The following is a 27740-nucleotide window of genomic DNA, read 5'->3' as shown; positions in this document are numbered from 1 at the left end:
AATAATTCAGCGTGAAACGGAGCACACGTTAGTAGTGATGCATATCATCACGTGGTGATATTAAGCGCAAGTGATTTGTTTCAAGTGCGGCTCTTGCTTTATCTCTTGCAGCGCATTTTAATGCCGAGTGGAGGATAGTTGAGCTAAATAGAACAGAGGACAAAGGATTGTAAAAATGCAAATACATGTTGACTTCTTCAGTGTTCAACCCCCAAACCCCCCCACCGCTGTGCTTTCATCAGAGGGCCAGTTATAACGGTGAAAGATTTTATTAAAGTACTCCTGGATTTGATTTGTATCAACCCATTAAGGGTAACAAGTTATGGAATCAGAAGTAAGCCCAGGAAAAATAGTGGCAAGCAGATACACAAATACTGTACTTATTTCCCAATAGGCGGAAAAGAAGGGAAACAGAATGGAAAAAATAGGAGCAATATGGGAAATGGCTAAACTTGAAAAGACCAAATGAATTTAGTAAGATGAACAACCAAGAGTTGGTGTTATTGATGCATAAATTGCTTTAATGAGCCTGTTCTGCACATTTCTTCAAAAACCGCATACCAAAGTACCTTCCTTGAGTTTCGCCGACGATGTTTGGGTTTTGGATTGGCCCCTGGATAAGCCATTCGCTCATCCATCTTCACGGTGGCAGCAGCCTAAGTAGGGAACGCCCAGACTTCCCTCTATGCTTCTTCCAGCTCCTCCAAGTCAGATGTGCCGTGAAGTTCTCCCCAGGGAGGCTTCCTGACCCGAGTCACCTCGTCCGGCTCCTCTCAATATAGAGGAGCTGTGGTTCTACTCTTAGTTTCTCCCGGATGACATTGCTTTTCACTTTATCTCTTAAGAGAGAGCCCAGCCAGCCTACGGAGAAAAGTCATGAAACCGATCCTGTCCAGTCAGTCACTTTCCAAAGCCCATAAGTGAGGCTAGGAATGGAGATCGACCGCTAAATTGAGAGCTTTGCCTTTCGGCTCAGTTCCTTCTTTGCTACGACGAGCCGATGCAGAGTCTGCATCACTGCAGACGCTGAATCAATCCTAAGGTACTTAAGACCCCAAATGTACTTAAACTTGGGCCCCACGTTAACATGTTGGCCACGCAGTCAGGAGATTTGGGATCGACCGGGGTTCGATTCTTTGTGTAGAGTTTCCATGTTCTTCGGTTTTCCTCCCACATTCCAAATTGTCCATAGGTATGAATGTGAGTGTGAATGGTTGTTTGTCTATATGTGCCCTGTGATTGGCTGGCCACCAGTCCAGGGTGTACCCCGCCCGCGACCCTAGTGAGGATAAGTGGCATAGAAAACGGATGGATGGATGGTACTTAAACTTCTCCACTTGGGGCAGCATTTCATAGTCACCATCATAGTCCATAAGCATAAGGTACAAAACTCAACCATCAAACAATCCTCTGCAGACGAAGAACTACAGGCCTCAAAATACAAGGAACATAAAAGAACGAAAATGAGGAAACTGAGGAGGAAAATACAAAATAATAATAATGGTAATGGTTTTATTTCATTTGAACATGCATCAGATTACAATTGAGTGCATCCCATAATCAGTTCCCAGTTCCACATGTCCAAAAGGAGTAGGAAGAAGCAAAGCTTATTAAATCCTACCCCTCTATCTGGTACTTTTACAATCAGTAGCTGTTACATTTGTTCACTTCCTGCTTTCCTAATATTTTTTATTTTATTTATTTGTTCACTTCCTGCTTTCTTAATATTTTATTTTGTTTTATTTATTTGTTCACTTCCTGCTTTCCTAATATTTTATTTTATTTTTTGTTTATTTGTTCACTTCCTGCTTTCCTAATATTTGCTTTTCTTTTCTTTTCTTTTCTTTCTTTTTTTTCATTTCTTTTCTTTTATTTTCTTTTCTTTTCTTTTCTTTTCTTTTCTTTTCTGTTTTTTTATTTTATTTTATTTTATTTTATTTTATTTTATTTTATTTTATTTTATTTTATTTTATTTTATTTTATTTTATTTTATTTTATTTTATTTTATTTTATTTTATTTTATATATAATATGACTATACATATTATTAGGTGATATGACCATACAATGACATAATGGGTACCATAGTAAATGTCAATATATATGCATTGTTTGAGATCCTTACTCAATCCATTCCATAGTTTGATTCCCCATACTGAAATGCCAAGATATGGTCGAACCAGAGAGCAAAAGCGTCTCAGTGAATCCATTATTTATTCACACAATAGCAGGTGGTAAACTATATCTGGGGTTACAGCTGCCTTTGTTCAGACTGACGGAAACATGGCTGCCAATTTGTACCTGAAGCCTCCATTACCACCGCCAAACATTCGTACACTAGTGTGGTCGGCACTGGAGGCAAGGTGGGTGAAGTGTCTTGCCCAAGGATGCATCAACAGTGACGGAGTGACTGGATGGAGTGATGGACGAAGCAAAAAAAGAATGTGACGTGGCCTTTGAAGCGGGGAACCCTAAGAATTTAGGGTGAAATGTGTGTGTGTGTGTGTGTGTGTGTGCAGGTTCTGGGCGACCGTTGGGCAGCCATTTGTAGATGGACTGAAGAACGCTGGATTCTGCTGCAGGAGATTTTATTGAAATGGCAGCACTTCACCAATGAGCAAGTAAGGATTATGGGCATGCATGCAGTGTGCAACACGCAGCCTTCTTCTTCTTCTTCTTCTTCAATTCCAAATAACTTCCGTCTGCATGCACCCTCATCAATATTTATCACAGTGGGATATTGTATTTTTATATTGCTGACTATTAGAGCCAGCACCTCCATTCTTCCCCCCATGTCACCTTCTTTCTTTTCCTCCATCAGTGTTTATTTGACTCATGGCTCACACAGAAGGAGGAGTTGGTTCGCTCCCTCAAAACCCCCGGCGTAAAAGACCATGCCGCCACCGCGGCCTGCCTCCGCCATCTTGCTGTGAGTCTTCATAACAGATCAAATCCGCAGTAAAAAGGTTTTGTAGTCTTGTGTTGCAATTCCGCCCTCGGCCATCTCCGTGTGGAGTTTGCATGTTCTCCCCGTGCATGCGTGGGTTTTGTCCGGGTACTCCGGTTTCCTCCCACATTCCAAAAACATGCTAGGTTACTTGGCCACTCCAAATTGTCCATAGGTATGAATGTGAGTGTGAATGGTTGTTTGTCTATATGTGCCCTGTGATTGGCTGGCCACCAGTCCAGGGTGTACCCCGCCTCTCGCCCGAAGACAGCTGGGATAGGCTCCAGCACCCCCGCGACCCTGAATGAATGCATGAATGAATGAATGAATAATCATAGGTTTCATTAAAAAAATCAATTTTTATTCAGCTGCACGGTAGAAGGTGGTTGGTGTGCAGGCCACACAGCTAGGAGACCCAAGTTCAATTCCACATCTCTGTGTGGAGTTTGCATGTTCTCCCCGTGCATGCGTGGGTTTTCTCCGGGTACTCCGGTTTCCTCCCACATTCCAAAAACATGCTAGGTTAATTAGCGACTCCAAACTGTCCATAGGTATGAATGTGAGTGTGAATGGTTGTTTGTCTATATGTGCCCTGTGATTGGCTGGTGACCAGCCAATGTAACCCGCCTCTCGCCCCAAGACAGCTGGGATAGGCTCCAGCACCCCCGCGAGCCTTGTGAGGAAAAGCAATAAAAAATGAATGAATGAATGTTGCATGACAAGAACAGATTGCAGTGTTTCCCCCAGTTATCAAGTACATACATGGTAGTACAAAATACGTCAAACAAAGTACAAACCAGTGGCCAGGAACAGAGCAACAAGGCAATCCAGGAGAAAAGTAACAACAAAAACCTACCAGTAACACATGCCAACTCAGGTAAACATGGAGAAACCATCAAGAATGTGTTCACCTGCCTTGCTGCTCCGCCCCAAAACACAAGACCAAGTTGACAGGAAGTGACAAAAAATAAAGATTGGATAAAAGTTGCGCTTCTGTCTGTACTCCACCAGACTGTAAAGACGGACCTGGACGCCAAGCGCCCCACCATGGACAAGCTCTGCTCCATGAGTCAGGACCTGCTGTCCAGCGTGAAGAACAAGGAGGTGGCCAACAAGCTGGAGGCCAGACTGGAAAGCTTTGCCGAACGCTGGGATCGACTCGTTCAGAGTCTGGATGTGATCAGCTCACAGGTACCGGAATGAAGACGCTTGGTCTTCTGAAGTCGCTCACACATGGTTGATTTAGCCATTTTTATGCCGGAAAATGCTAAATGTAGGCACAAAATATGTAATATATTTTTTATTAATGACTTGCTAATGACTAAGATCATTTATTAATGAGGGCAGAATTGCAACACAAGACTACAAAAACCTTTTTAAGGCGGATTTGAACTGTTATGAAGACTCACAGCAAGATGGCGGAGGCAGGCCTTGGTGGCGGCATGGTCTTTTACGCCGGGGGTTTTGAGGGAGTGAACCATTTTTTAAAATTATTTTTAATTTTTTTTTTTAATTTTAAAATTTTTTTTGTCCCGTACCGAAGTAACTGCTTGTATTGTTTCTTGAATTGGCTCATCGTTGTGCATTGTTTGACTTCCTTAATCAATCCATTCCATAGTTTGATTCCACATACTGAAATGCTATGCTAACGCTAACGTAGTCCTAGCATATAAGTGTTTCAAATGTACTTCTTCCCTGAGATCATATTTCTCCTCTCTTGTAGAGAAGTATTGGATGACATTTTTAGCTAATTGGTTATTTTTAGCCTTATGCATTATTTTAGCTGTTTGAAGATGAACTACATCAGCAAGTTGAAGTATTTGTGATTTTAGACATAAGGAGTTAGTACAGGGGTGGGCAAACTTTTTGACTCGCGGGCTGCATTGATATGACAAAATTTACGGGGGGGGGGTGGTGCGGCAGACTATATATTTTACACGTAACAGTCCACCTAGTATTATTGTATCTGTAAAATTGTCATGCAATCTGCTATTATTATTTATTATTTTATATTTATATTTAAATATTTTAAAAATAATAAAATATTATAATAATTACAATAAAATTAAAATAATAATTATTATATTATTATTATGTAAAATATACAAATGTAACAATATCATTATATATAATTAATATAATAATTAGCATTAATATAATAATTATAATAATCGTAATAGTTCTAATAATCTTATATTATAATTATAATAATCTAATAATAATAATAATAATTATTATTATTATTATTATGTGCTTGTGTCCCTTTTTTCAGGAGCACTTTGTAAACAACAGACCATGTCAAAAAACGAAATTGATAAAACCATCAAAAGGTTGGCTCAGGCCATGATGCCATACTTTGGAAAGATTGGCCGTATTCAAACACTTGGCGGGCCGGATGTGGCCCCCGGGCCGTAGTTTGCCCACCCCTGAGTTAGTATGTTCTCTGTAGGCGGCATTATGAATTATCCTTACTGACCTTTTTTGCAGTACATTTAGCGAGTGAAGATTATACTTTTATAGTTATTAGCCCATATTTCCACACAATAAGTAAGATATGGTAGAACCAGAGAGCAATAAAGAGTGTGGAGTGATTTCTGATTGAGAACAAATTTTGCTTTGTTCAATATTGAAATATTTCTGGCCACCTTATGTTGTATATTTGTAATATGAGGTTTCCAGCTCATATTTTCATCTATTGTGATCCCCAGAAATGTATTTCAATGTCTACACCGTCTATTTGTATTTGCTGGTGCGTGTCCTTTCTGCTGTTACCAAACAGCATGATTTTAGTTTTACTTGGGTTCAAGGACAATCTATTATCATCAAACCATCTTTTTAGTGTTGAAGTTGAAGCACAAACTGTACAATATATGTACAATACACTAAAGAAGTTGACTTTAATTCATGATGAGTTAATAACGAAACATAGTAATTGACTCAATTGGCAAAAGTAGTTGTGGTTGCTGACAAGTTGACGTTGCGTCACATGCTCAACCCTGAAAAAGAGCTCCAAAAGCAGCACATATTGACCTCGCAGTTTTGATGTCCAAAATGTATCAAAGTGGCCGGCAGCTTTGTTCCCTTTTTCAGTATGCACCCCTGAAACATGCAATTCCGTGTGCACATTCAGCTCTCGCCGGCCGTCGGTGCAGTGGCCCCACAATCTGATGTGTCCCACTCCGTCACAACGAGTGTCACCAAGGTGACGACGAGGGAAAAGGTTTCGGCACTGCGCCAAGCACGAGAGTCGCCGCCGCCGCAGAAGAAGAGGCAGGTGGTGGTGGATTCTGAACTCAGGAAAAGGTAAGTTCACTCGAGATCTTATTGTCCGCACGATGCGACTTTCAAGGTTGTGGTGTTGTCTAACCTGTGTGCGTCGTTCAGTTACATGCACCCGTTTCTCCTGACTTTTCTCAGCAGGTAGGTGATGATACTCGGCACGCTATGTGGTGCTAAGAAAGACAAGCGTAGCAAAGTAGACAGTAGAAGTAAATCCATAATATCAAACAGCTTCAAAATGTCAACATGCTCCAGCGGCTTGAAGAGCCGTAAGGAGAGCGGTATCTCTGAGTGTTATCATGGTAACCACTGCTTCAGTGACTTTAAGATTAGTGGACCAGCCAGGACAGCTCCTGTCGCTGTTAATCACTGGCATTGATTACATTTTTATGCACACTACAATGACCAGATTTTATTTCATTACCTTGGCTCCTTTAACTTCTTTCCTGTACAGTATATGTACTCTCGCCTGAAGTCAGCTGGGATAGGCTCCAGCACACACACCCCTTGTGACCATAGTGAGGATAAGCAGTCACAGATTGCATGGATGACGTATATGATGAAATATAATGTATATCTGTAGCATATACTGGATAAGATATATCACACTTACATACAGTATGCTGTAAATATACAACATTTTAGTCTGGACATATAATATACACGCATTATATCAAAAAATTTTCATTACAAATAAACCAATAAAAAAATTTAATTTAAAAGATTTCAACCCTAATAATACATAACAAATACAAACAAATATACTAAATTAATACAATACAATTAAGAACATATTTAGATTATATAGTAATATATTATTATAATATATATTATATATATATATATAATATATATTTCTTTTACACACACACACCAAAAAAGTTTAATTGAGGCAATTATAAATAAATAAATAAATTTTTTTATGAAATAAATTTTAAAATTACAATGATTCAAATAAATTATTCATTCATTTTCTGCCGCTTTTCCTCGCGAGGGTCGCGGTTGGTGCTGGAGCCTATCCCAGCTGTCTTCGGGCGAGAGGCGGGGTAAACCCTGGACTGGTGGCCAGCCAATCACAGGGCACATATAGACAAACAACCATTCACACTCACATTCATACCTATGGACAATTTGGAGTCGCCAATTAACCTAGCATGTTTTTGGAATGTGGGAGGAAACCGGAGTACCCGGAGAAAACCCACGCATGCACGGGGAGAACATTCAAACTCCACACAGAGATGGCCGAGGGTAAAGGGTGGAATCGAACCCTGCTCTTCTAGCTGTGAGGTCTGCGCGCTAACCACTCAACCGCCTTGCCGCCCCTCAAATAAATTATCTGAAAGAAAATATTTGTACTATATGTGGGTATTTTCATTTTTAATAACTGTAAGTTTTTTGCACACGTACCAAAAAAGTTGAATTTGTGCAATTATAAATAAGTAAATAATTGCAATTAATGTTTTTAAAAAAATACAATTCAACTCTACAACAATTCTAATATAAAAACAATTCAAGTGTAACAAAAATTAAAGTACATTAGTAAATTAGAGTACATTGAAATGAAGAAAATATTTATATATTTTAAATTTAAAAATCTTATCATTTTACAACAATTGTAGTATATGTGAATTTGCACACATTATACCAAAGAAAGTTGAATTGAACTCATTTTAAATAGATAAATGAATCATTTAAAAACTGAAATGAAATAGTGTTTAAAATTACAAACATGCATAAAATAAATGGATAAAAATCTGCCAACATTAGCAAATGAAAGTAAGGTAAATATTCATATTACATATATATTAAAAATGGTACAATGGATGCATTTTTGCCAGACTTTCGGCACACAATGGATAATTAACTTTCTGTGAAATATGATGGCATATCTTTCACAATAGCTCTACAATGACAGGACTTAGACAAATGACTGAAATACATACGTACAGTACATCAACCAGGTGTGTTCAATATGCGACCCCGGGGCCATTTGCTGCCTGCGCGGCACATTTTCAAAATACGATTAGACAAGAAAACAATAAAATATGTAAATGAACGTAAAAAAACGTAAATGTAACGAGAATAAGTTTCAATGTTGCGTAAAAATAATAATAACAATAATAATAATAATATGCATTGCCACCTGTAATTCAAAGCTGTGGTTGTTTAAATACATAGAACTCCTTAGCATCCATTAGTATCCAAATATCCAAAAAAACAATAATGTCAATGTAGGTTATGTGAATATGAGAGGAATAATGTTTTAAACATTATAGAGAAAGTAGGAGCAATATTATCCTGATTAATAAGAGCTTGCGCATCCTTCAGGTTTGACGTGGACTTCACAGAGGTCCACAGCTACATGACTCGGGGCGAGGCCATCCTGCAGAGTCCCGAGTTCTCCGTGTCCCGCAAAGATGGCAGCATTCAGGATCTGTATGACAAAGTGCAGGTAAAACCACTTTGTGGATGAGAGAAATGACCTTCAGGATATCCTCTATGTTTTTACAGTTGACTTACTGTAAATTCCAGTGTATAATCCGCATCCATTAAATACATATACATACATATAACAGCATATTGTGGCACACGCGCGTCCGTGACGACCAGGCGACTCTTTATTGACAGGAGCCAATAATGAGCTATGGAAAAAAATCACTGTGAGCTTGTCAACCCATTGGTTGATTATTAATAAATCATTAATTAATAAAACAGTTTCATCTCACGGTGTCATCTTACAAAGAACGTGAAACTCATCACAAGTACCAATATGAGTTTAAAATAAAAAAAAAAATGTTATCCCATAATTCATCTTGTCTGAGAATAGTATTTTGGTTTAAGCAATGCTGCCTCTGTCCACCAGAGGGAGCCAGAGAAGCCCAGAGGGAGGCTTACATCATTGCAGCCCCCCGGGAGACACCAATGAATACATAATGAGAAAACCTTAAATTGTTTGTTTTCCATTTTAAACTCACACTAGTACTAGTACTGCATTTCACAGCTATCTTTTGAGTGTTAAGTTGCTGTGTGATGATTTTAGAATTCTTTGCAAGATGACACTGTGAGTCGGACCTGGGAGTGGAATAGTATTTAAACGATTACTAGTGGTTCCGAAGTAAAGATGTCCAAAGATTATAATTTAGCCATAAATTTGTCGCACCTATTGGGTTAAGTATTGAAAACACTGTGGGATGAATTATTGTCTGGGTTTGAACTTTCGCCATCACATTTTGGGGGCCCTGCTCAAGTGAAGTTGTGTACAGTCGAGTACAGTTCGGAACATAAGGGCTGATTTTGTGTATGATGTGTGGTACGGTAGATTTATTGTAAAAGAAACAGTAATGTAAAAACAATATATATCACATAATTGCAGATATTTGGGATTTTTTTGTCTTTTGTATAAAGTTTCTTCATCCTTAAACTGAGTTTCCTGTCACTCTTTGCTGAAGCTAATCGAACGGGAGCGTCCAGAGAAATACCGAAAGCTCCAAGAAGCCACGCGCACGGCACAGACACTAGTTGAGCAAGGTATTGTGTATACACACACACACACACACAGTCATTCGCATACTTTCACACCCATTCAACTGGCACCCTGTCTGTCCCCATGGCAACGCCTCCACCTGTCCTACCCTCCCTCCCCGTTGCCATGGAAACACCACTAGAGAGTCTAATCCGCGCTCTTCGCTGCCCTTGTTGAGGCCGTCGAAAAGCCAACATTCATCCCGTTTGTACTTTCACATTTCTGTCTTTTATTCCCGCCAACACGCTAACCTTCACCCAAACAAAACAAGTCAGGCTCTTTCGCCGAGACTGTTTATTTGCACGCAAAAACACTTCCTTTCAACACCTCGTGAGTATGTTTTTATGCAGATGGGTTTTTATGATGTTGACGTTATACAATATGTTCACATACCCATGCATTCGGATAATTAGTGTGCGGTGACTTCCGCGCTAAGGGTGGGCAATACTGCAAATTTAAACACGGCTCCATTATTGCCGGTGATGATACTGATACTTTTTATTTGAAATATTTCAAGATCATCGAATGATTTTTGTTATTTTTCTCCATAAATTGTAATCGGAATAAAACAGGGCAAAGATTTCTGCTCCCGATTTAAGATTAAGATATGCCTTTATTCGTCCCTCAGTGGGGAAATTTGCATTGCACAGCAGCAAGAGTAGGCGGCACGGCGGTCTAGTGGTTAGCGCGCAGACCTCACAGCTAGGAGACCAGGGTTCAATTCCGCCCTCGGCTATCTCTGTGTGGAGTTTGCATGTTCTCCCCGTGCATGCGTGGGTTTTCTCCGGGTATTCCGGTTTCCTCTCACATTCCAAAAACATGCTAGGTTAATTGGCGACTCCAAATTGTCCATAGGTATGAATGTGAGTGTGAATGGTTGTTTGTCTATATGTGCCCTGTGATCCAGGGTGTACCCCGCCGCACACCCGAAGACAGCTGGGATAGACTCCAGCACTCCCGCGACCCTCGTGAGGAAAAGCGGTAGAAAATGAATGAATGAATGAGCAGCAAGGGTACAGAATCAGTTAAACAGTACAAAATACACAATATATAAAAATAAACAATATAAACAACCCAAGTATTAACAAAATCAACAGTTTTTCCCATAGTTATATACAAATACAGTATGCAGATAATATGAAACGAGATGAAATATATGACCAGTCTATACACTGACATCTTGCTGGTGAGTTAATATGAGTCCTTATAGAAATACTTCACATAGAACTTAATATATTGCATTATATTGCGCGTGGAGGTTGATCAGATATTGCACAGTGTCTGGAATAACTATACTGAATATAAATACTGAATTTCAGACCCGAGTTCGATTCCACCCTCGGCCATCTCTGTGTGGAGTTTGCATGTTCTCCCCCGTGCATGCATGGGTTTTCTCCGGGTACTCCGGTTTCCTCCCACATTCCAAAAGGTTAATTGGCGACTCCAAATTGTCCATAGGTATGAATGTGAGTAGAAATGGCGAATATGTTGGCCTGAAGTGTGTATGGATGACCATCGTATGTGTGTGTGTTGACTCTCGCTTTCCTTATCGAATCTGCACCCTTGCCCCCACCAGAGGGAACTCGGGCTGAAGACATTGCCCAGGCCGCCGAGCAGTTGAACCAGCGCTGGGTGGGCTTCTGTGCTCTTTTAGCAGACAGGCTGGTATGGCTGGCCTACCAGACTAAGGTACCCACACATACACACTCTTGCACTCTTACACTTTTACACTCTCACCTACATAAAAAAAAAGAATTGTTGTATGAATTCACAAGAGAACAAAATGAAGCCGGAGCGAGAAGGACCTCTCGGCTGTGATGTAAGTGGAGTTTGAATGTATGCTGGAAATACCTAAAGGAACTCCCAAGTACACTGTACACTAGGGTGCATCAAATTTGAATGGGAAATTTTAATTTCATAATATCAATTTGGCTGGCATTTCATTTTTTTCTAATGAACATAAAAATGTCTTCTGCAAAGTTTTGAGGAAATCCATTGAGATTAACATAAACTTTACTGTAAAATTTCGGAAAATGTGCAATTTTTAGTCTAATTGCCAAAATGTTGACCTGGAAATGTTGAGTACAATGAACTTCTATACAACATAATTTTTATAGGGTTATTAAAATAAATATATTTGTTTTTTCTTTGGGCAGATTGGGTATTTCTCAGAATTCAACTTTCGAGATTCTCCATTCATTTGTCCTATTGACAAAATGAATGGCAGTAAATGGGACATGTTCACACGGCCTTACCCTGAATTTTATGTAGCAGTGATGGATATTTGACGTACATATAAAGTTTTGTTTTTATTTTATTTGTATTTTTTGTTAACACAAGGGGCAATAGTAACACATTTAAATAACAATTCATGGCGACCATTGAACTGTTCACCACTTTATTCCACAAAAACAGATGTATGGTGGCACCCCTAAATAATCATATATTGGAAAAATATTTTGTATGTGTTGTTTCTACATATATTGGAACACTTTTGGTACTCAGCCATATCAAAATTAAATAATTGTGTTTTTTTATGCACCCTACTGTACACACTGTACACACATCACATGAAGGACAAATACAGTAAAATACTTTCAGAAGAAGATAAAATACAGGCATTTTTAAGCTCCTCCCAGACCTCTTTAGCATTCATTAGCATTAATGATGGTCACCGCTGTTGAGCATTTGGGACCAATATTGGTGCGCGTGTCTCCTCTTTCTTTTTATGATGTTCCATTTTCCATTTCTTTGGCGCACCGCCACTTGGGAGACTTAATGAAATGTTAAAAGTTAACTGATGCGTTGTGTTATGCATGTTTGAGGAACAAAATTAGGTTTTTGATTAATTATTGGGAGCGCATGCGTAACGACAAAACGATGTGACACGCAACTATGTTAATCGAGGACCAGCTGTAATAGTAGCACACACATGTTCTGTGACACAGTGGTTGGGAATCACTGATTTAGTTAAGCCGTTACATTTACTTTTATGTTACATTTGCAGCATTTACTTTGTAGTTAAAGTATAGGCGACATTCCAGGAACTCCAGTGATTTTTACCCCCGCCAAGCGCAGCACAAGCGCAGCACAAGCGCAGCACAAGCGCAGCACAAGCGCAGCACAAGCGCAGCACAAGCGCAGCACAAGCGCAGCACAAGCGCAGCACAAGCGCAGCACAAGCGCATTGTGTTAAAAATAACTTATTATAAAATAATATAAAATTTAAAAATTTTAAAAATTTAAAAAATTATTTTCAGGAATTCTCGGAAATGTGATATGGAAGAACTGATTTTCAGCATGTGTGCATATAACACATTTACGTGACATTTAGCCTTCAATGCTAACATTACTTTTTAAAAAAAAATTTAAATTTTCAGGCACATATAAACACTTACCACTATCATGTTATGTATTAATAATAATAATAATAATACATATTCCGGTGTCTGTGTAATACATATCTGCTCCTGTGCAATATAATATGTATCTTGTATACATCTATTTTACTTTACTTTTACTTTTACTTCTTATATACTTTTTTAACATAACTATTGCCCTGAAAGGAGAAGCTCTCCAATCTTGTTGTACATCTTGTATATTGACAAAAAAGGCCATTCCATTCCATTAGCATGCTATCATTAGCATGTTAGCATTGCTAATTCTCATTCTCCTTTTCGCTGAGAAACATCCACAGGCAAACAAGTTGATTTTTCACCTCCTGGTCTTTTGGAGGCACACAACATTTGGCCCATGATAGAATCAGAGATGTAAACGTCATCACTGATGGACGTCAGAACGTTGCTTAAGATCCTTAATCCATTCCAGAAGGTCCGATTCTAACCAAAACATACTTTAACCAAATTAGTTTTTCTCATAAGAAATCATAATCTGTCCCAGACTGTCAAAAATGTTAACACAAAACACATTTTTAGAGTTTTACAATTACGGTTAGCGTTTGGTTAGCATCATTAGTCCTTTACAGAAGGTCAGTCTCCAGCTAAATCAATTCCTCCCTTAAGAAATCATGTAAATGCCGTTAATCTGTCACAAAAAGGTAATGATGTTACCGCAAAACAGGTTTTTAGAGTTTTACATTTACAGGGCAACAATGTATTTTATAATAATAATAATAATAATTTTTTTTTGTATAGCCCTTTTTCAAAATAATCAAAGACACTTTACAGAAAAATGGAGTTGAATAAAAGCAAGTAAACAAAGTAAAAGATACGTTAAAACATAACATTCATTAGTTTATGCACAGTTAAAACATGTTAAAACATGTTAAAACATGAGTAAAAGCGGGGCACATTTTGGTTAACGTTGAGAATTTGTCCCAAAATGTTGCCTCCATTTGCGTACATTTTTGGGTTAGTATACAATATGGTGCACGTCTTCTGTCGTTCTGTTAGGAATACAGTACACTGTCTCTGTTGGTTAGAAAACAACTGCAGCGTCTACCACTGATGACATCATAGACAGGCGACAGCGCTGACTTCTTATGTCGACCAAAAACATGCTAACTGGGACAGAACTTGAAGCCATGATTTTGTCCTACCATATGTATACACTAAAAGTGAAAAATGTTAGAACCCTGCAGTTTTTATTGAGTTATTTATTGAAATTCAACTTGTTAAAGTCCAATGAATAACCAGAAATGGTGCAAAGGTAAGTGTTGAATTGCCAGGTCTGAACACAAAATGGTTCTTCACAAAGGGGGGTTGGTCAAGCCTTGGCAGTTAGTACAACTAATCTCAATCAAGTTCTGGAGTACTTACTTATAAAAACTGTGTTTGGAACACAATGTGGTACTATACCTTCTTGAACATTATTGGAACCGTGTTGTGTTGGAGAAAGTTATCAGTCGCTACAAAAATGGCAAAAAAAAGCAATGGAATCAAGAGACAGACCATCCTAACCCTTCAAAATGTAGTTTTTCCTCCAGAGAAATTGTAGTATTATGTACCGGTAGTGTATTATGTATGACAACCTGCCATGTTATACTGGATATCATTTTCAAATTTGTTTTGATTGCGACTGTCCTGTGAGCGGGAGTATATCTTCTGAGTCTTTCACGCTGCACCGACTCCATTTGTATTCGTCTGAAGAGGTCAGGTGTGACATGACTCAATCTGAGGTTACCGCAGGCGGAGATTGAGTTGGCTCCCGCTGACATATCAGGGAAATAGCCTGTGAGCTGAGACAGATGGAGCATGGATTTGACTTGTCTCAAGGGACTCTTGTCTTACCTTTTTATTTCAACTGACGTCTCTCGTATGCGTGTGTTTTCAGGTGCTGGCATTTTACAGCTTGTACGAGCAGTGTGTGCAGTCGGTGGACGCCAGCGAAAACTGGCTCAAGGTTCAACTTCCGCCATCGCCGGAACCCGAGACGCTGAAGGTGCAGCTGGAGCGATGCAGAGTGAGTACAGCTAGAAGTGGCTAACAAAAAAAAATGAACAAACATGAAAGGCCGCTGCACGGCGGTCGAGTGGTTAGCGCACAGGCCTCGCAGCTAGGAGACCCGAGTTCAATCCCACCCTCTGTGTGGAGTTTGCATGTTCTCCCCATACACTCCAAAAACATGCTAGTTGAATCGGCGACTCCAAATTGTCCATAGGTATGAATGTGAGTGTGAATGGTTGTTTGTCTATATGTGCCCTGTGATTGGCTGGCCACCAGTCCAGGGTGTACCCCGCCTCGCGCCCAAAGACAGCTGGGATAGGCTCCAGCACCCCCGCAACCTTGAATGAATGCAGTGAATGAAGTGGTTGGTGTGCAGGCCACACAGCTAAGAGACCCAAGTTTGATTCCACATCTCTGTGTGGAGTTTGCATGTTCTCCCCGTGCATGCGTGGGTTTTCTCCGGGTACTCCGGTTTCCTCCCACATTCCAAAAACATGCTAGGTTAACTGGCGACTCCAAATTGTCCATAGGTATGAATGTGAGTGTGAATGGTTGTTTGTCTATATGTGCCCTGTGATTGGCTGGCCACCAGTCCAGGGTGTATCCCGCCTCTCGCCCGAAGACAGCTGGGATAGGCTCCAGCACCCCTTGTGAGGATAAGCAGTAGAAAATGAATGAAAATGAAAGGAACAAAAAATATGTTTACAACTCTCCTCTCTCGTTTGTTTTTTTTGGGGGGGGGGGTTTCAAGTCACAAACAAGACAGAGCACCCTGTGGGTGCTTCTGAGCAGCACCCACTGCTCGTTGAGAAGAGCAACACATGCCTTTGTGTCAGAATCTCTGCCAGAAAGTCTGCAGTTTTACATGATTATGTCTGTATGCGTCACTGATAATGCTTTTGCTCAAGCAATGAGATTTCGCACTCTCTTCGGCAGTCCTTGAAGGCACCATGGTTGTGTGATTTCTGTCAGAATCTCTGTCAGAAAGTCTGCCGTTTTACATGACTATGTCTTTATGCTTCACTGATAATGCTTTTGCTCAAGCAATGAGATTTTGCACTCTTTTTGGCAGTCCTTGAACGTACCATCATTTTGTGATAAGACAGGCAAAGATGAAATCTAAGACAAAACTGTCATCTTTTACTCTTTGGAACTTGAACTAATCAGAACAGAACTAATCTGTTTTAGTCTTCAAAAGTCTCTTCACTCGATTTATTTCTACTTAATGAGCACGACTAGTTATACTTTGTGGTCTACCAAGGGATCAGTACTATAGAAATAACATTTGAAGGCCATCAAAGGTAGTATTACTTAAATTTTGTACGCAATACATTTTCACTTGGCCCGAAAAGCAATGCTCCCAAATTACCAGACGATCTACGTTCCAAGCCTCACCGATGGTCATGAGCTTTGTTTGGGTAGTGACCGAAAGGACAAGCTCACGGGTACAAGCAGCCGAAATTATTTTTCCCTGTCGGGTGGCTGCACTCACCTTTGGATGCAAGGTGAGGAGCAGAACTGTCATCTGGGAGAATGGCAGCATCGAGGAATGCCAGATGAGGCGGCTCCGGCATCTGGTCAGGATGCCTCCCGAACGCCTCCTTGGGGACGTGTTCAGGGCAAGTCCGACCAGAGCGTGGCCTCGGGGAAGAATCAGGACACGTTGGCGAGTCTGTCAACTGGCCTGGGAACGCCTCGGGATCTGCCGGGAGGAGGTGGACGAAGTAGCCTTAGAGAGGGAAGTCTGGGTTTCGGATAAGATGAACAAGATGGATGGATGGATTAAGCATTTTAAAGCATACAAATTGCTAAATTACTGTATTTTCCGGACTGTAAGTCACACTTTTTTTCATAGGTTGGCTGTTCCTGCGACTTATACTCCAGAGCGACTTATAAATGAAAAAAGTGTTTATGTTCCATAAACACTGGACACCTTTTGTGTTCATGTTTATTTTTTGTGTAGCTGAATAACCATTGTGTTAGCATATCTTACACCTATTCAGCCTGTTCTCTATTCTTTTATTAATATTAGAACTTGCCTTCCAAGATGACGTAATGTCTCTTTCGGTTAAGTAGTTTAACTGCAAAAAATGCGACTTATACTCCTGTGTGACTTATGTATGTTTTTTTCTACCTAATTATGCATTTTTGGCCTTGTGCGACTTGTACTCCAGAGCGACTTATAGTCCAGAAAATACGGTATATACGTTTCCCCGCAGTTAATATTCCAAAAATTGCAACTTTATTTCTTGTTTTGTTTGTGTTTCATAATATTAGGACTTTAATATCGAACTTTCTGCTGCTAAAATGGCACAAATTAGATTATATTTTCACTTCATTCTTGTAAAATTGAGTTTTTTTTTTCATTTTTGCTGTTGTTGGTTTCATTTCCTTGTTAAATTACCGTATTTTCCGGACTGTAAGTCGCACTTTTTATCCTAGGTTGGCTGTTCCTGCGACTTATACTCCAGAGCGACTTATAAATGAAAAAAGTGTTTATGTTCCATAAACACTGGACACCTTTTGTGTTCATGTTTATTTTTTGTGTAGCTGAATAACCATTGTGTTAGCATATCTTACACCTATTCAGCCTGTTCTCTATTCTTTTATTGGTAGAACTTGCCTTCTAAGAGGACGTAATGTCTGTTTTGGTAATAAATTACCTGTAAAAAATGCGACTTATACTCCAGTGCGACTTACTTTTTTGTTGGGAACTGATATTTTCCTGTAACTTACCTATGTTTTACCGCTGATTACTAAAACACGGAAAAAGGTATCAAAAATGGTTTTTTTTCCTGATGAGAGACGAGATTCTAATCTATCTTTTGATAGGTTCCATTTCATGTAGCCATGAGACACAATATTCTGTGTGCCTTGAAAAATGGTAATGGTAATGGTTTTATTTCATTTGAACATGCATCAGATTACAATTGAATGCATCACATAATTAGTTCCCAGTTCCACATGTCCAAAAGGAGTAGGAAGAAGCTAAACTTATTAAATCCTACCCCTCCTTCTGGTACTTTTACAATCAGGAACTGTTACATTTGTTCACTCCCTGCTTTCCTAATATAGTTGAAGGTTTTTTTTTTGTTTTTTTTTTGTCACGTACCGAAGTACGAGGTGATATAAGCATCCATTAACCATTGTGTTAGCATATCTTACACCTATTCAGCCTGTTCTCTATTCTTTTATTAATATTAGAACTTGCCTTCCAAGATGACGTAATGTCTGTTTTGGTTAAGCAGTTTCTAAAATAAATTACCCGCAAAAAACGGAACTTTTACTCCAGTGCGACTTATGTATGTTTTTTTTCAATTTCACTGACTTTCATAACAGAAAGCGAAAGTCATCCAAAAAGTCAAAATAAACAGTTGTCATTTAATGAATCCGATTGCTCAGATCCAGACAGCGGATGATCAATAGTAAGCATGAGCATGTGGAGATGGGAATGCCATACATCCATCACATGAGATCCATCACTTTTATTGTGTTCTGTCTTCTAATTGGGATGTACGGATTCCTTTTCCCCATGCATCCATTTGCCTCAGTACTTTTCTGTGAGTATGTCATTTTTATTTCAAGTACGCATTATTTGAATACTATCTAGCGACTGTGCTTACAGTTTAGTGGTTGTTTGTTCCTCCTTTTCCAGTCTCCCGATCCTTTTATGTTTTATTTCACTCGGATTTCACTCTTCTTTGTCTAACCTTTGCTTCATTTAAAACACTGGTTGGACATTTGCTGAGCTCATCCAATTTCCTGCTTGGCTTCCTGCTTATTAGCATCAGGGCCTTTATTTAAACATTCCCATAAAATAGAAAGGATCTAACATCAAGCTAATTGAGTGGAACTTGGGGAAATGAAAACACAATATACGTACGTCTGGGGTAGCTAAACCTTGTCCTTTAATCTTGCAGGAGGAGGTGGCCCACTTGGCTTCCCTGCAACCACAAGTGGAGCTCCTGGATGAACGTTTGAAGGAGCTGAAAGAGGAGAAAGACGGGGAGGAGGACCCCTCCGCCTTCCTGGATGCCGACATCAATGCATTCAAAGAGCACTACCGCAAGGTTCTGGAGGATCTGAGGGCAAGGGAGAGGCAGCTGCAAATGAGTGAGAGCTCTCGTTCGTGAATGATATCGCTTATTGTAGCGCTACGAAGGCTCCGAAGTTCATAGACTTTAGGTTAAAAAAGTGTTGTTTTTTCCAGAAAATAGACTGTTCATGTCTTTATGCGTCATAGTTGTGTGCTTTGCTACACTCTGACTTCCGTTTCATTTGTTGGCCAGTTGCGGCCATAAAGTAGAGCCCTGTTTTTGTGTGTGTGTGGGGGGGGGGCAGTCCAGGACAGACACACGGCTTATGACCATATATTAACCTGCGTGTTGACGTCACTGTAAGTTTCCATGTGGGATTGACTATAGGTAAAAAGCCATAGCATTTCAGTATGGGGAATCAAACTACGTATGGAATGGATTGAGTAAGGAAATCAAACAATGCACAACGATGAGCCAATTCAAGAAACAATACAAGCAGTTGATGTTTGCTAAATACAAGGAGGAAGAGTCTTGAACCAGTCATGGTGTGCTATATATATCACTATATTGACACTTACTATGGTACCCATTATGTCATTGGATGCTCATATCACCTCGTACTTCGGTACGTGACAAAAAAAAAAACTTAAACTATATTAGGAAAGCAGGAAGTGAACAAATGTAACAGTTACTGATTGTAAAAGTACCAGAAGGATGGGTAGGACTTAATAAGCTTTGCTTCTTCCTACTCCTTTTGGACATGTGGAACTGGGAACTGATTATGGGATGCATTCAATTGTAATCTGATGCATGTTCAAATGAAATAAAACCATTACCATTACCATTTTTCAAGGCACACAGAATATTGTGTCTATCAAAAGATTAGACTCTGGTCTGTCATCAGGAAAAAAAACATTTTTGATACCTTTTTCCATGCTTTAGTAATCAGCGGTAAAACATAGGTAAGTTTCAGGAAAATATCAGTTCCCAACAAAAAAAAGGAGAAAAACTTTTTTTGTGAAAATCTTACACACATATCACAAAAACTAATAATTAAAAAAATTAATAAAATAAGGTTAAAAAAACTTCAATTATATTAGGAAAGCAGGAAGTGAACAAATGTAACAGTTAGTGATTGTAAAAGTACCAGATGGAGGGGTAGGATTTAATAAGCTTTGCTTCTTCCTACTCCTTTTGGACATGTGGAACTGTGAACTGATTATGGGATGCACTCAATTGTAATCTGATGCATGTTCAAGTGAAATTAAACCATTACCATTACCATTACCATTACTTTACCATTTCAAGGTATAGTTCCCATAAGGGAATTTGTTCTAGTGGGTTAGGGCAACAAGAATAAAGTAGAAGATACAGTGATGTCACACGTAAATGGTTCAGATCAGCAAACCAATGGAAAAACAAAATGCAGAACGTGGGCGGGAGGGTGGACGATCTCTACAGGCTGCAAGCTGCAATAGCTTTGACAAGCTTTGATTGCATATGTCCATCTTTTTCACGGAAATCCGTTGATATTGACGGGCGGCCGATCGATAGGAGCATCGCTAATGTGATCCCATGCAGAGCTGACTTTGCTGTGTTTGTGATTAAGAACCTCTCCAATGCACTTTTCCTCCTTCCCAGTGTCGATGTGAGCAGAGAGCATTAGGAAGTGTTTACTGATAGCAGACGGAAACTGCCGAATAGCATTTTATTCAGTCTCAGCACATCTTTATGATGGGAACATCTTCTGTTTCTGGTGTGTCTAGTTCTGGAGAGCCTGCCCCCAGCTCGTTACAAGGAAACCATATCAACGCTGCTGGCGTGGTTGCAGCAGTGTGAGGCCAAGCTGGCTGTTCCGTCCACAGCTGTTACAGAGTATCCCGTCATGGAGCAGCGACTGAAGGACGTCCAGGTACGAGCGATGAAGCCGAGCCAAAAACACATCACATTATCTCAACGTCTTGTTCGGTGCAAAGTAAGCTTCAAAATAAAAACACGGCAGTATTAAACAGGATTTTACTACATGACTTGTAAAATTTATTTTTTAGATTGTTAGCCACCAGAGGAAAGATGTGCGCATATACGACAACTGTATCATTATTTTCATCAAAACATACAACAAAATTACCGCAGTTATTATACTAGATGAACATAAAACGACTCTGATTAAAAAATATACCCAAATGAGAGGAAATCATGTCAGCAAACCGCCGTAGCTACAAGAATCCTTTAAAAGTAAAAAATAAGGACATTTCCAAGCTATGGCTTGTTGTGAAAATAACATTAAACTCAAAAATACAGCAAAAATGTGTAAAAAGAGAGCATCAACACATCTTGTCTCAGACCATGATAAGGGAATTCCTTATTTATGATGGAATATTTCCATAGTTAGAGCATAGAAAACATGATTATAACCTTCTAAATTTGACTCTATTGGGTTTTTAGTCAATAGAGTAGACATAATAAGAAAAAATAAGACTCACACGTTAGCATTGGAGTAGTTCCTTGAGTGACACCTACTTAGCAATGCCACATATCATCAGTGCCTTATATTTGTATTTTACTTAATTTGGCAAGTTTTATGCTTGAATATGCTTAATTTAGGCAGAAAAATATGTGCAATTTGCTTAAATATGCATATTTTAAACTAATAGAAGTGAATATTCAACCACAAATCGGCAATGATTTATTAATATTAGAGATGTCCGATATCGGTATAAAAATACAATATTGGGTGATATTGGACTGCACGGCAGTCGAGTGGTTAGCGCACAGTCCTCACAGCAAGGAGACCCGAGTTCGATTCGAAAAAGAATAACATTGTGATATTATCAGGAATATTATCAGGAAAAACAATGTTGTTCCATTGAAATGTTAAATATTTCTTATGGTTAAAATTACAAGAATAAAGTCCAAATATGAAGAGAAAAAAAAATTGCATTTTAATGAGTAAAAACGTTTTTACGAGAATATTATATTATAATATTATGAGGGTCAAGTGGTTAGCGTGCAGACCTCACAGCTAGGAGACCCGAGTTCGATTCCACCATCAGGCATCTCTGTGTGGAGTTTGCATGTTCTCCCTGTGCATGCATGGGTTTTCTCCGGGTACTCCGGTTTCCTTCCACATTCCAAAAACATGCCTGAAGGCAGCTGGGATAGGCTCCAGCACCCCCTGCTACCCCTCATGAGGATAAGTGGTATAAAATGACCATTTCATAACCATATTGAAATTACTTCCACATTACATTTCATAAACTTTCATATTAGCAAGCAACAGAAAGGCCGCAAATGAATCCACAAAGTCAAAATAATAAAAAAAAAACATTTACTTAATGCGATTGCTCCTCCTTTTGCGATACATAGAGAAGATGATCAATTTTAACTTGACTATGTAGAAAAGAGAAACGATCTGCTGCCGTGTAAATCAGATAAATAAAGTAAGGTTATTTAGTTTGTGTAATAAAAGAATGATGTGGATCATTTAACACAATGGCAGGGGAAACAATGCTGGATTCTAAAATAACATTTTCCACAAGATGAGCAAAGCTATTCTTTCATCAGCCTAGAAAATAAACCCTTTAACTTGAGGCAAAACATGTGCGTGAAAATTGGCAACTTGCCTGCTTAACATGCAGCGAGCTGCCCTCCTCGCTTTGTGTTTGCCTGCAGCCCGCGTAATTATGAGAGGCGGATGAGCAGAGTCCCGGCAGAGCTAAGCAGTCCCTCAGAATGATCCTCTCATTCCTGCGCTCACACCGAAAAGAAAAGAAAAGAAAACACTCATCCATTTGTTTTCCATGCCAAGGGTGTCCAAACTTTTTCCTCTAAGGGCCACATGCTCCACAATGAAAGGATGCATGGCTACTTTGATATTATCATAAATACAAATACATTCATTCATTCATTTTCTACCGCTTATCCTCACGAGGGTCACAGGGGTGCTGGAGCCTATCCCAGCTCTCTTCAGAGGCGGGGTACACCCTGGACTGGTGGCCAGCCAATCACAGGGCACATATAGACAAACAACCATTCACACTCACATTCATACCTATGGACAATTTGGAGTCGCCAATTAACCTAGCATGTTTTTGGAATGTGGGAGGAAACCGGAGTACCCGGAGAAAACCCACGCATGCACGGGGAGAACATGCAAACTCCACACAGGCATGGCTGATGGTGGAATCGAAATCTGGTCTCCTAGCTGTGAGGTCTGCGTGCTAACCACTCGACCACCGTGTGGTTAATTTCCTTTCTTTGTTAAATATGACTAGGCATGTGCCATAATTATCGGTCCGATATCAGCGTAAAAAATTGATATCGGTATCACATTTCTTTCCCAATCATAAAAACGATATTTTAAAAAATGCTGTCATGTCATGTTGCACAATTCAGTATCGGTATCAGATGATATCGGTATCGCTAAATTGAGAGTTTTCGGCAAAAAAGCCAAGATTGGACATCCCTAATTATGACTTTATTCCAATATTTTGACTTTTCCCCATCTTAATTTTCCAAAAATTAAAATTGTTTCTCATATTGCGACTTCAATTAATGTATTTTTCTCACAATATTGTATTTTTTATTCCTGTAAAATTGCAGCTTAATTCTTGAAAATTTGGACTTTATTTATTACACAGTTTAATGTTTTATGAAATTTTTAATGAGTTTTTTTCATCTTACAACTTTAAAATAAGAATGACTTTTTTCATTAATATTTAAATTTAATGCTAATAAAATTGTGTTATTTTCCTTATCATGTTGCAATTAAAATTACATGTCTTTCTTGTTAAATAAAAAAAAATATCTTCAAATTTTCACTTTGTCGTAACATCCCTGCTGAATTTGTAATTTTTGCTGTTTTTTTATTTTACAATATTTTTAAAATGTACCAAAGGCCATTAAAAATAGCCCGCAGGCTGCAATACAATAAATGTTCTTATTGTCATTATTAAAAAATAAATAAATAAATACAAGAGTAAAGCACTGACATAAACATTGTATAATTCATAAATAAATGCAGCGTATGGTTAATCAATAACGTATTAATCATGATCAGTATATGAAATATACAGCATGACTTTGCGAGTGGTATACATGCTTCTGTATCACTTTGTTATTTGATGTCGCTGCCGGGTAGTAAAAGTAAAATCCCTTCTGCTGTGAAATCGAATATATTATAGAGTAATCATTCCATATATTATAGAGTAATCATTCCAGCTGCTATCTTCCTGTGTCGGACTCCTCCAGGCGCTCCAGGTGGCGCTGACCAGTCACCAAGGGGAGGTGGACTACCTGACGTCGGCTGTGGAGCAGGTCTTCCAGAAAGCTCCGCCTGACATTTGCCAGAAGTAAGAGCTTCTCAGACGGGACCCTGTGGATTAGGATACGTGCTTCTCATGCGGAAATTCCATTCCGGAATGTCAAAGGAAATGAAAAGAGCACTGCTGTTGGTACTTGTGCAGGTATCGCACTGAGATGGACAACATCATGGCACGCTGGAGGCGACTCAGCACCACGCTGACGGAAAACTCCAAGACCATCCAGGAGCTCATGGCCAAACTCCTGCAGTTTCAGGTCAGAAGCACCACAAATTTTCCGTTCATCTTCCGTTAAAGATTTAAAAAATATGATCAAAGAAAACTTTATTAAAAATCATTACAGCAAATATTGAAAATTTAGCATTAATTTGACTGGAATAAAGTGATAAGAATATGTGAAATAAATAGTAGTTTCACAAGAAAAAGACATTGTGATATTATCAGGAATATTATCAGGAAAAACAATGTTGTTCCGTTGAAATGTTAAACATTTTTTTAATGGTTAAAATTACAAAAATAAAGTCCAAATATGAAGAGAAAAAAGTTGCATTTTAATGATAAAAGTTTTACGAGAATTCATTCATTCATTCTCTACCGCTTTTCCTCACGAGGGTCGCGGGGGGTGCTGGAGCCTATCCCAGCTGTCTTCGGGCGAGAGGCGGGGTACACCCTGGACTGGTGGCCAGCCAATCACAGGGCACATATAGACAAACAACCATTCACACTCACATTCATACCTTTGGACAATTTGGAGTCGCCACTTAACCTAGCATGTTTTTGGAATGTGGGAGGAAAACCCACGCATGCACGGGGAGAACATGCAAACTCCACACAGAGATGGCCGAGGGTGGGAATTGAACCCTGGTCTCCTAGCTGTGAGGTCTGCGCGCTAACCACTAGACCGCTGTGCCGCCCCATTTTGTGAGAATATTATATTATAATATTATGAGGGTGGCTGCATGGCGGTCGAGTGGTTACAACTAGGACACACAGGAGTTCAATTCCACCCTCGGCCACCCTTTGCATATTCTCCCCGTGCATGCGTGGGTCCAGTCCAGGGTGTACCCCGCCTCTCGCCCAAAGACAGCTGGGATAGGCTCCAGCACCCCTGTGACATAATTTTTTGTCATATTTTGACTTTAAAGTCACAACATTTTTTTATTAGAATACATTTTTTTACAATGTTTTGACTTTATTCTCATAAAATTAGAGATGTTTTTGTCCCAATAATATTCTGACTTTATTCTAGTAACATTTTCACTTTTTCCGCAAGCTAATTTTCCAAAAACAAAAATTGTATTTATTGTTTTGATTGTTTGTCATTAAACAATTGAAATTTAAGATGTTAAAATGAAATAATTTTTCCTCACAGTCCTCAACATTCTCGTAAAATTGCGACATTTTCTGATGAGATTACAACTTTTTTCTCTTCATATTTAGACTTTATTCTTGTAAAAAATTCCTGCTGTTGTAAATTTTTCAATTTTCTTGTGAAATTATATTTTTATAATATGCTCCAGGTCGCACTTTTGATATCAGTTCAAATTCAAAATGTTCAGGTCATTCGGAACACGAGGGCTAGCAACTGACATGTTCCCAAAAATTCCCATTAAAAGTGAATGGAGCATTTTCCACATTTTTGTATTTGTGACATGGGTTTTGTCCGAATACTCCGGTTTCCTTCTACATTCCAAAAACATGCTCGGTTAATTGGCCACTCCAAATTGTCCATAGGCATGAATGTGAGTGTGAATGGTTGTTTGTCTATGTGTGCCCTGTGATTGGCTGGCCACCAGTCCAGGGTGTACCCCGCCTCTCGCCCCAAGACAGCTGGGATAGGCTCCAGCACGCCTTCGCATGAGCAGTAGAAAATGAATGACTTTGTTCCAAAAGGTCAGTTAAAATACAAACATTTTTCCAATAGAAAATAATTTTCCAATAGATAATAATGATAAATTACGAATGCATATTTAATATCTCTATTATTATTATTGATTCTTGCTGGAGAAGCTGGCGATGAGTGACGAGGGAGTAAGGAGGGTAACACCATCTTCGTTCTTATCTGAATTCAATAGTGACTCTCACCTTTTTTTTTTATCAAATCAGGCGGCTTATTTAGCACTGACACTCAATAAAATAAATGCACTGCCTGTGAGTCAGCAACATGCAGGGTGCCGTGTTCGAGTCTGTGATTCCACTGAATGATACTGAATGTTGGGGCTTTGTAAAACTATTGTGACGAGCGGGATCTCTCATCCCTGTGCATTAGAACGATGTGAAGACACTGAAGAAGTGGATGGCGGATGTGGATGTCTTCCTAAATGAAGAATGGCCGGCGCTTGGAGATTCCGAGGCGCTGGAGAAACAACTAGAGCAGTGCACGGTGAGCCCGACTCATGACTCAAGTCCAAGGAACCGAAACGCTGATCCAAAGTGATTGACCAGGCCCTGGTAAACGACATCCACACCATCCAGCCCAGCGTCAACGGCATCAACGAAGTGGGCCTGCAGCTCAAGAAGGAGGCGGAGCCGCCATTCCCCGCCCACATTCAGAAGGAACTGGATGAACTCAACGCCCAATGGGAGAACGTTTGCAAACAGGTGGGTACGGCGTACCAGCGTTTTGTCTTCTAGGCCTTCCTGCCTTCGTGCTTCCACGTTCGATGTCACCGTGCAGGCTTATGCCAAGAAGTCGGCTCTGAAAGGAGGCTTGGATAAGACCATGGCTCTGAGAAAGGAGATGCAGGAGATGCAGGAGTGGATAAACCAGGCTGAGGAGGACTACCTGGAGAGAGATTTCACCTACAAAACACCCGAGGAGCTACGCAAAGCAGTGGAGGAACTCAAGGTGTGAAGCCATATAGGACTGTAATGCAATTTTAATGATATCCAGTCACTTTTTATAGTAGAAATAAACAGGAATACTCCACATAATCCACAAATTAGCATATGCCATGGTCCATTCTTGTTCTGCATCTCCGTCAGAGGGCCCAGGAGGAGGTGCACTCCAAGGAGCTCAAGGTGAAACTCCTGACTGACAGCGTGAATAGTTTTATCGCCAAGGCCCCTCCCACCGCCCACGATGCCCTGCGCTCAGAGCTGGATGTGCTGAAGGCCAACTACCAGCGTCTGTGCAGCCGTCTGGACGGGAAATGCAAAACTCTGGAGGTAATATTTCATTGTCGTCGTGAGGCAGGATATGACGCCGCCGTATGTCGATACATGCAAA

General features: G+C 39.6%; 1 protein-coding gene across 14 annotated transcripts in view; it reads left to right on the top strand.

Moving 5' to 3' along the window:
* Positions 1–27740, top strand: part of dmd (dystrophin) — a 185484-nt gene that overhangs the window by 69716 nt on the left and 88028 nt on the right. For 9 of the 14 annotated variants that reach the window (XM_058052496.2, XM_058052502.2, XM_058052491.2 and 6 more), the window contains 17 exons: positions 2519–2620; positions 2821–2928; positions 3958–4137; positions 6077–6249; positions 6331–6366; positions 8554–8677; positions 9675–9753; positions 11325–11437; positions 15041–15169; positions 19074–19266; positions 20957–21102; positions 24441–24541; positions 24656–24767; positions 26781–26894; positions 26957–27112; positions 27189–27359; positions 27497–27679. In XM_058052496.2, coding sequence (XP_057908479.2) covers positions 2519–2620; positions 2821–2928; positions 3958–4137; positions 6077–6249; positions 6331–6366; positions 8554–8677; positions 9675–9753; positions 11325–11437; positions 15041–15169; positions 19074–19266; positions 20957–21102; positions 24441–24541; positions 24656–24767; positions 26781–26894; positions 26957–27112; positions 27189–27359; positions 27497–27679 — 2220 coding nt within the window. The remainder of the gene's footprint in view (positions 1–2518; positions 2621–2820; positions 2929–3957; positions 4138–6076; positions 6250–6330; positions 6367–8553; positions 8678–9674; positions 9754–11324; positions 11438–15040; positions 15170–19073; positions 19267–20956; positions 21103–24440; positions 24542–24655; positions 24768–26780; positions 26895–26956; positions 27113–27188; positions 27360–27496; positions 27680–27740) is intronic. The other 5 variants (XM_058052507.2, XM_058052503.2, XM_058052501.2 and 2 more) reach the window with 1 other exon arrangement.

This window comes from Doryrhamphus excisus, linkage group LG15 (assembly GCF_037039965.1).
Source record: "Doryrhamphus excisus strain RoL-2023G ecotype Guam linkage group LG15, RoL_Dexc_Guam_v1.1, whole genome shotgun sequence".
Lineage (NCBI taxonomy): Eukaryota > Metazoa > Chordata > Actinopteri > Syngnathiformes > Syngnathidae > Doryrhamphus > Doryrhamphus excisus.
The sequence above is the reverse complement of the archived record's forward strand: the minus strand, read 5'-3'. Positions and strand labels throughout refer to the sequence as shown.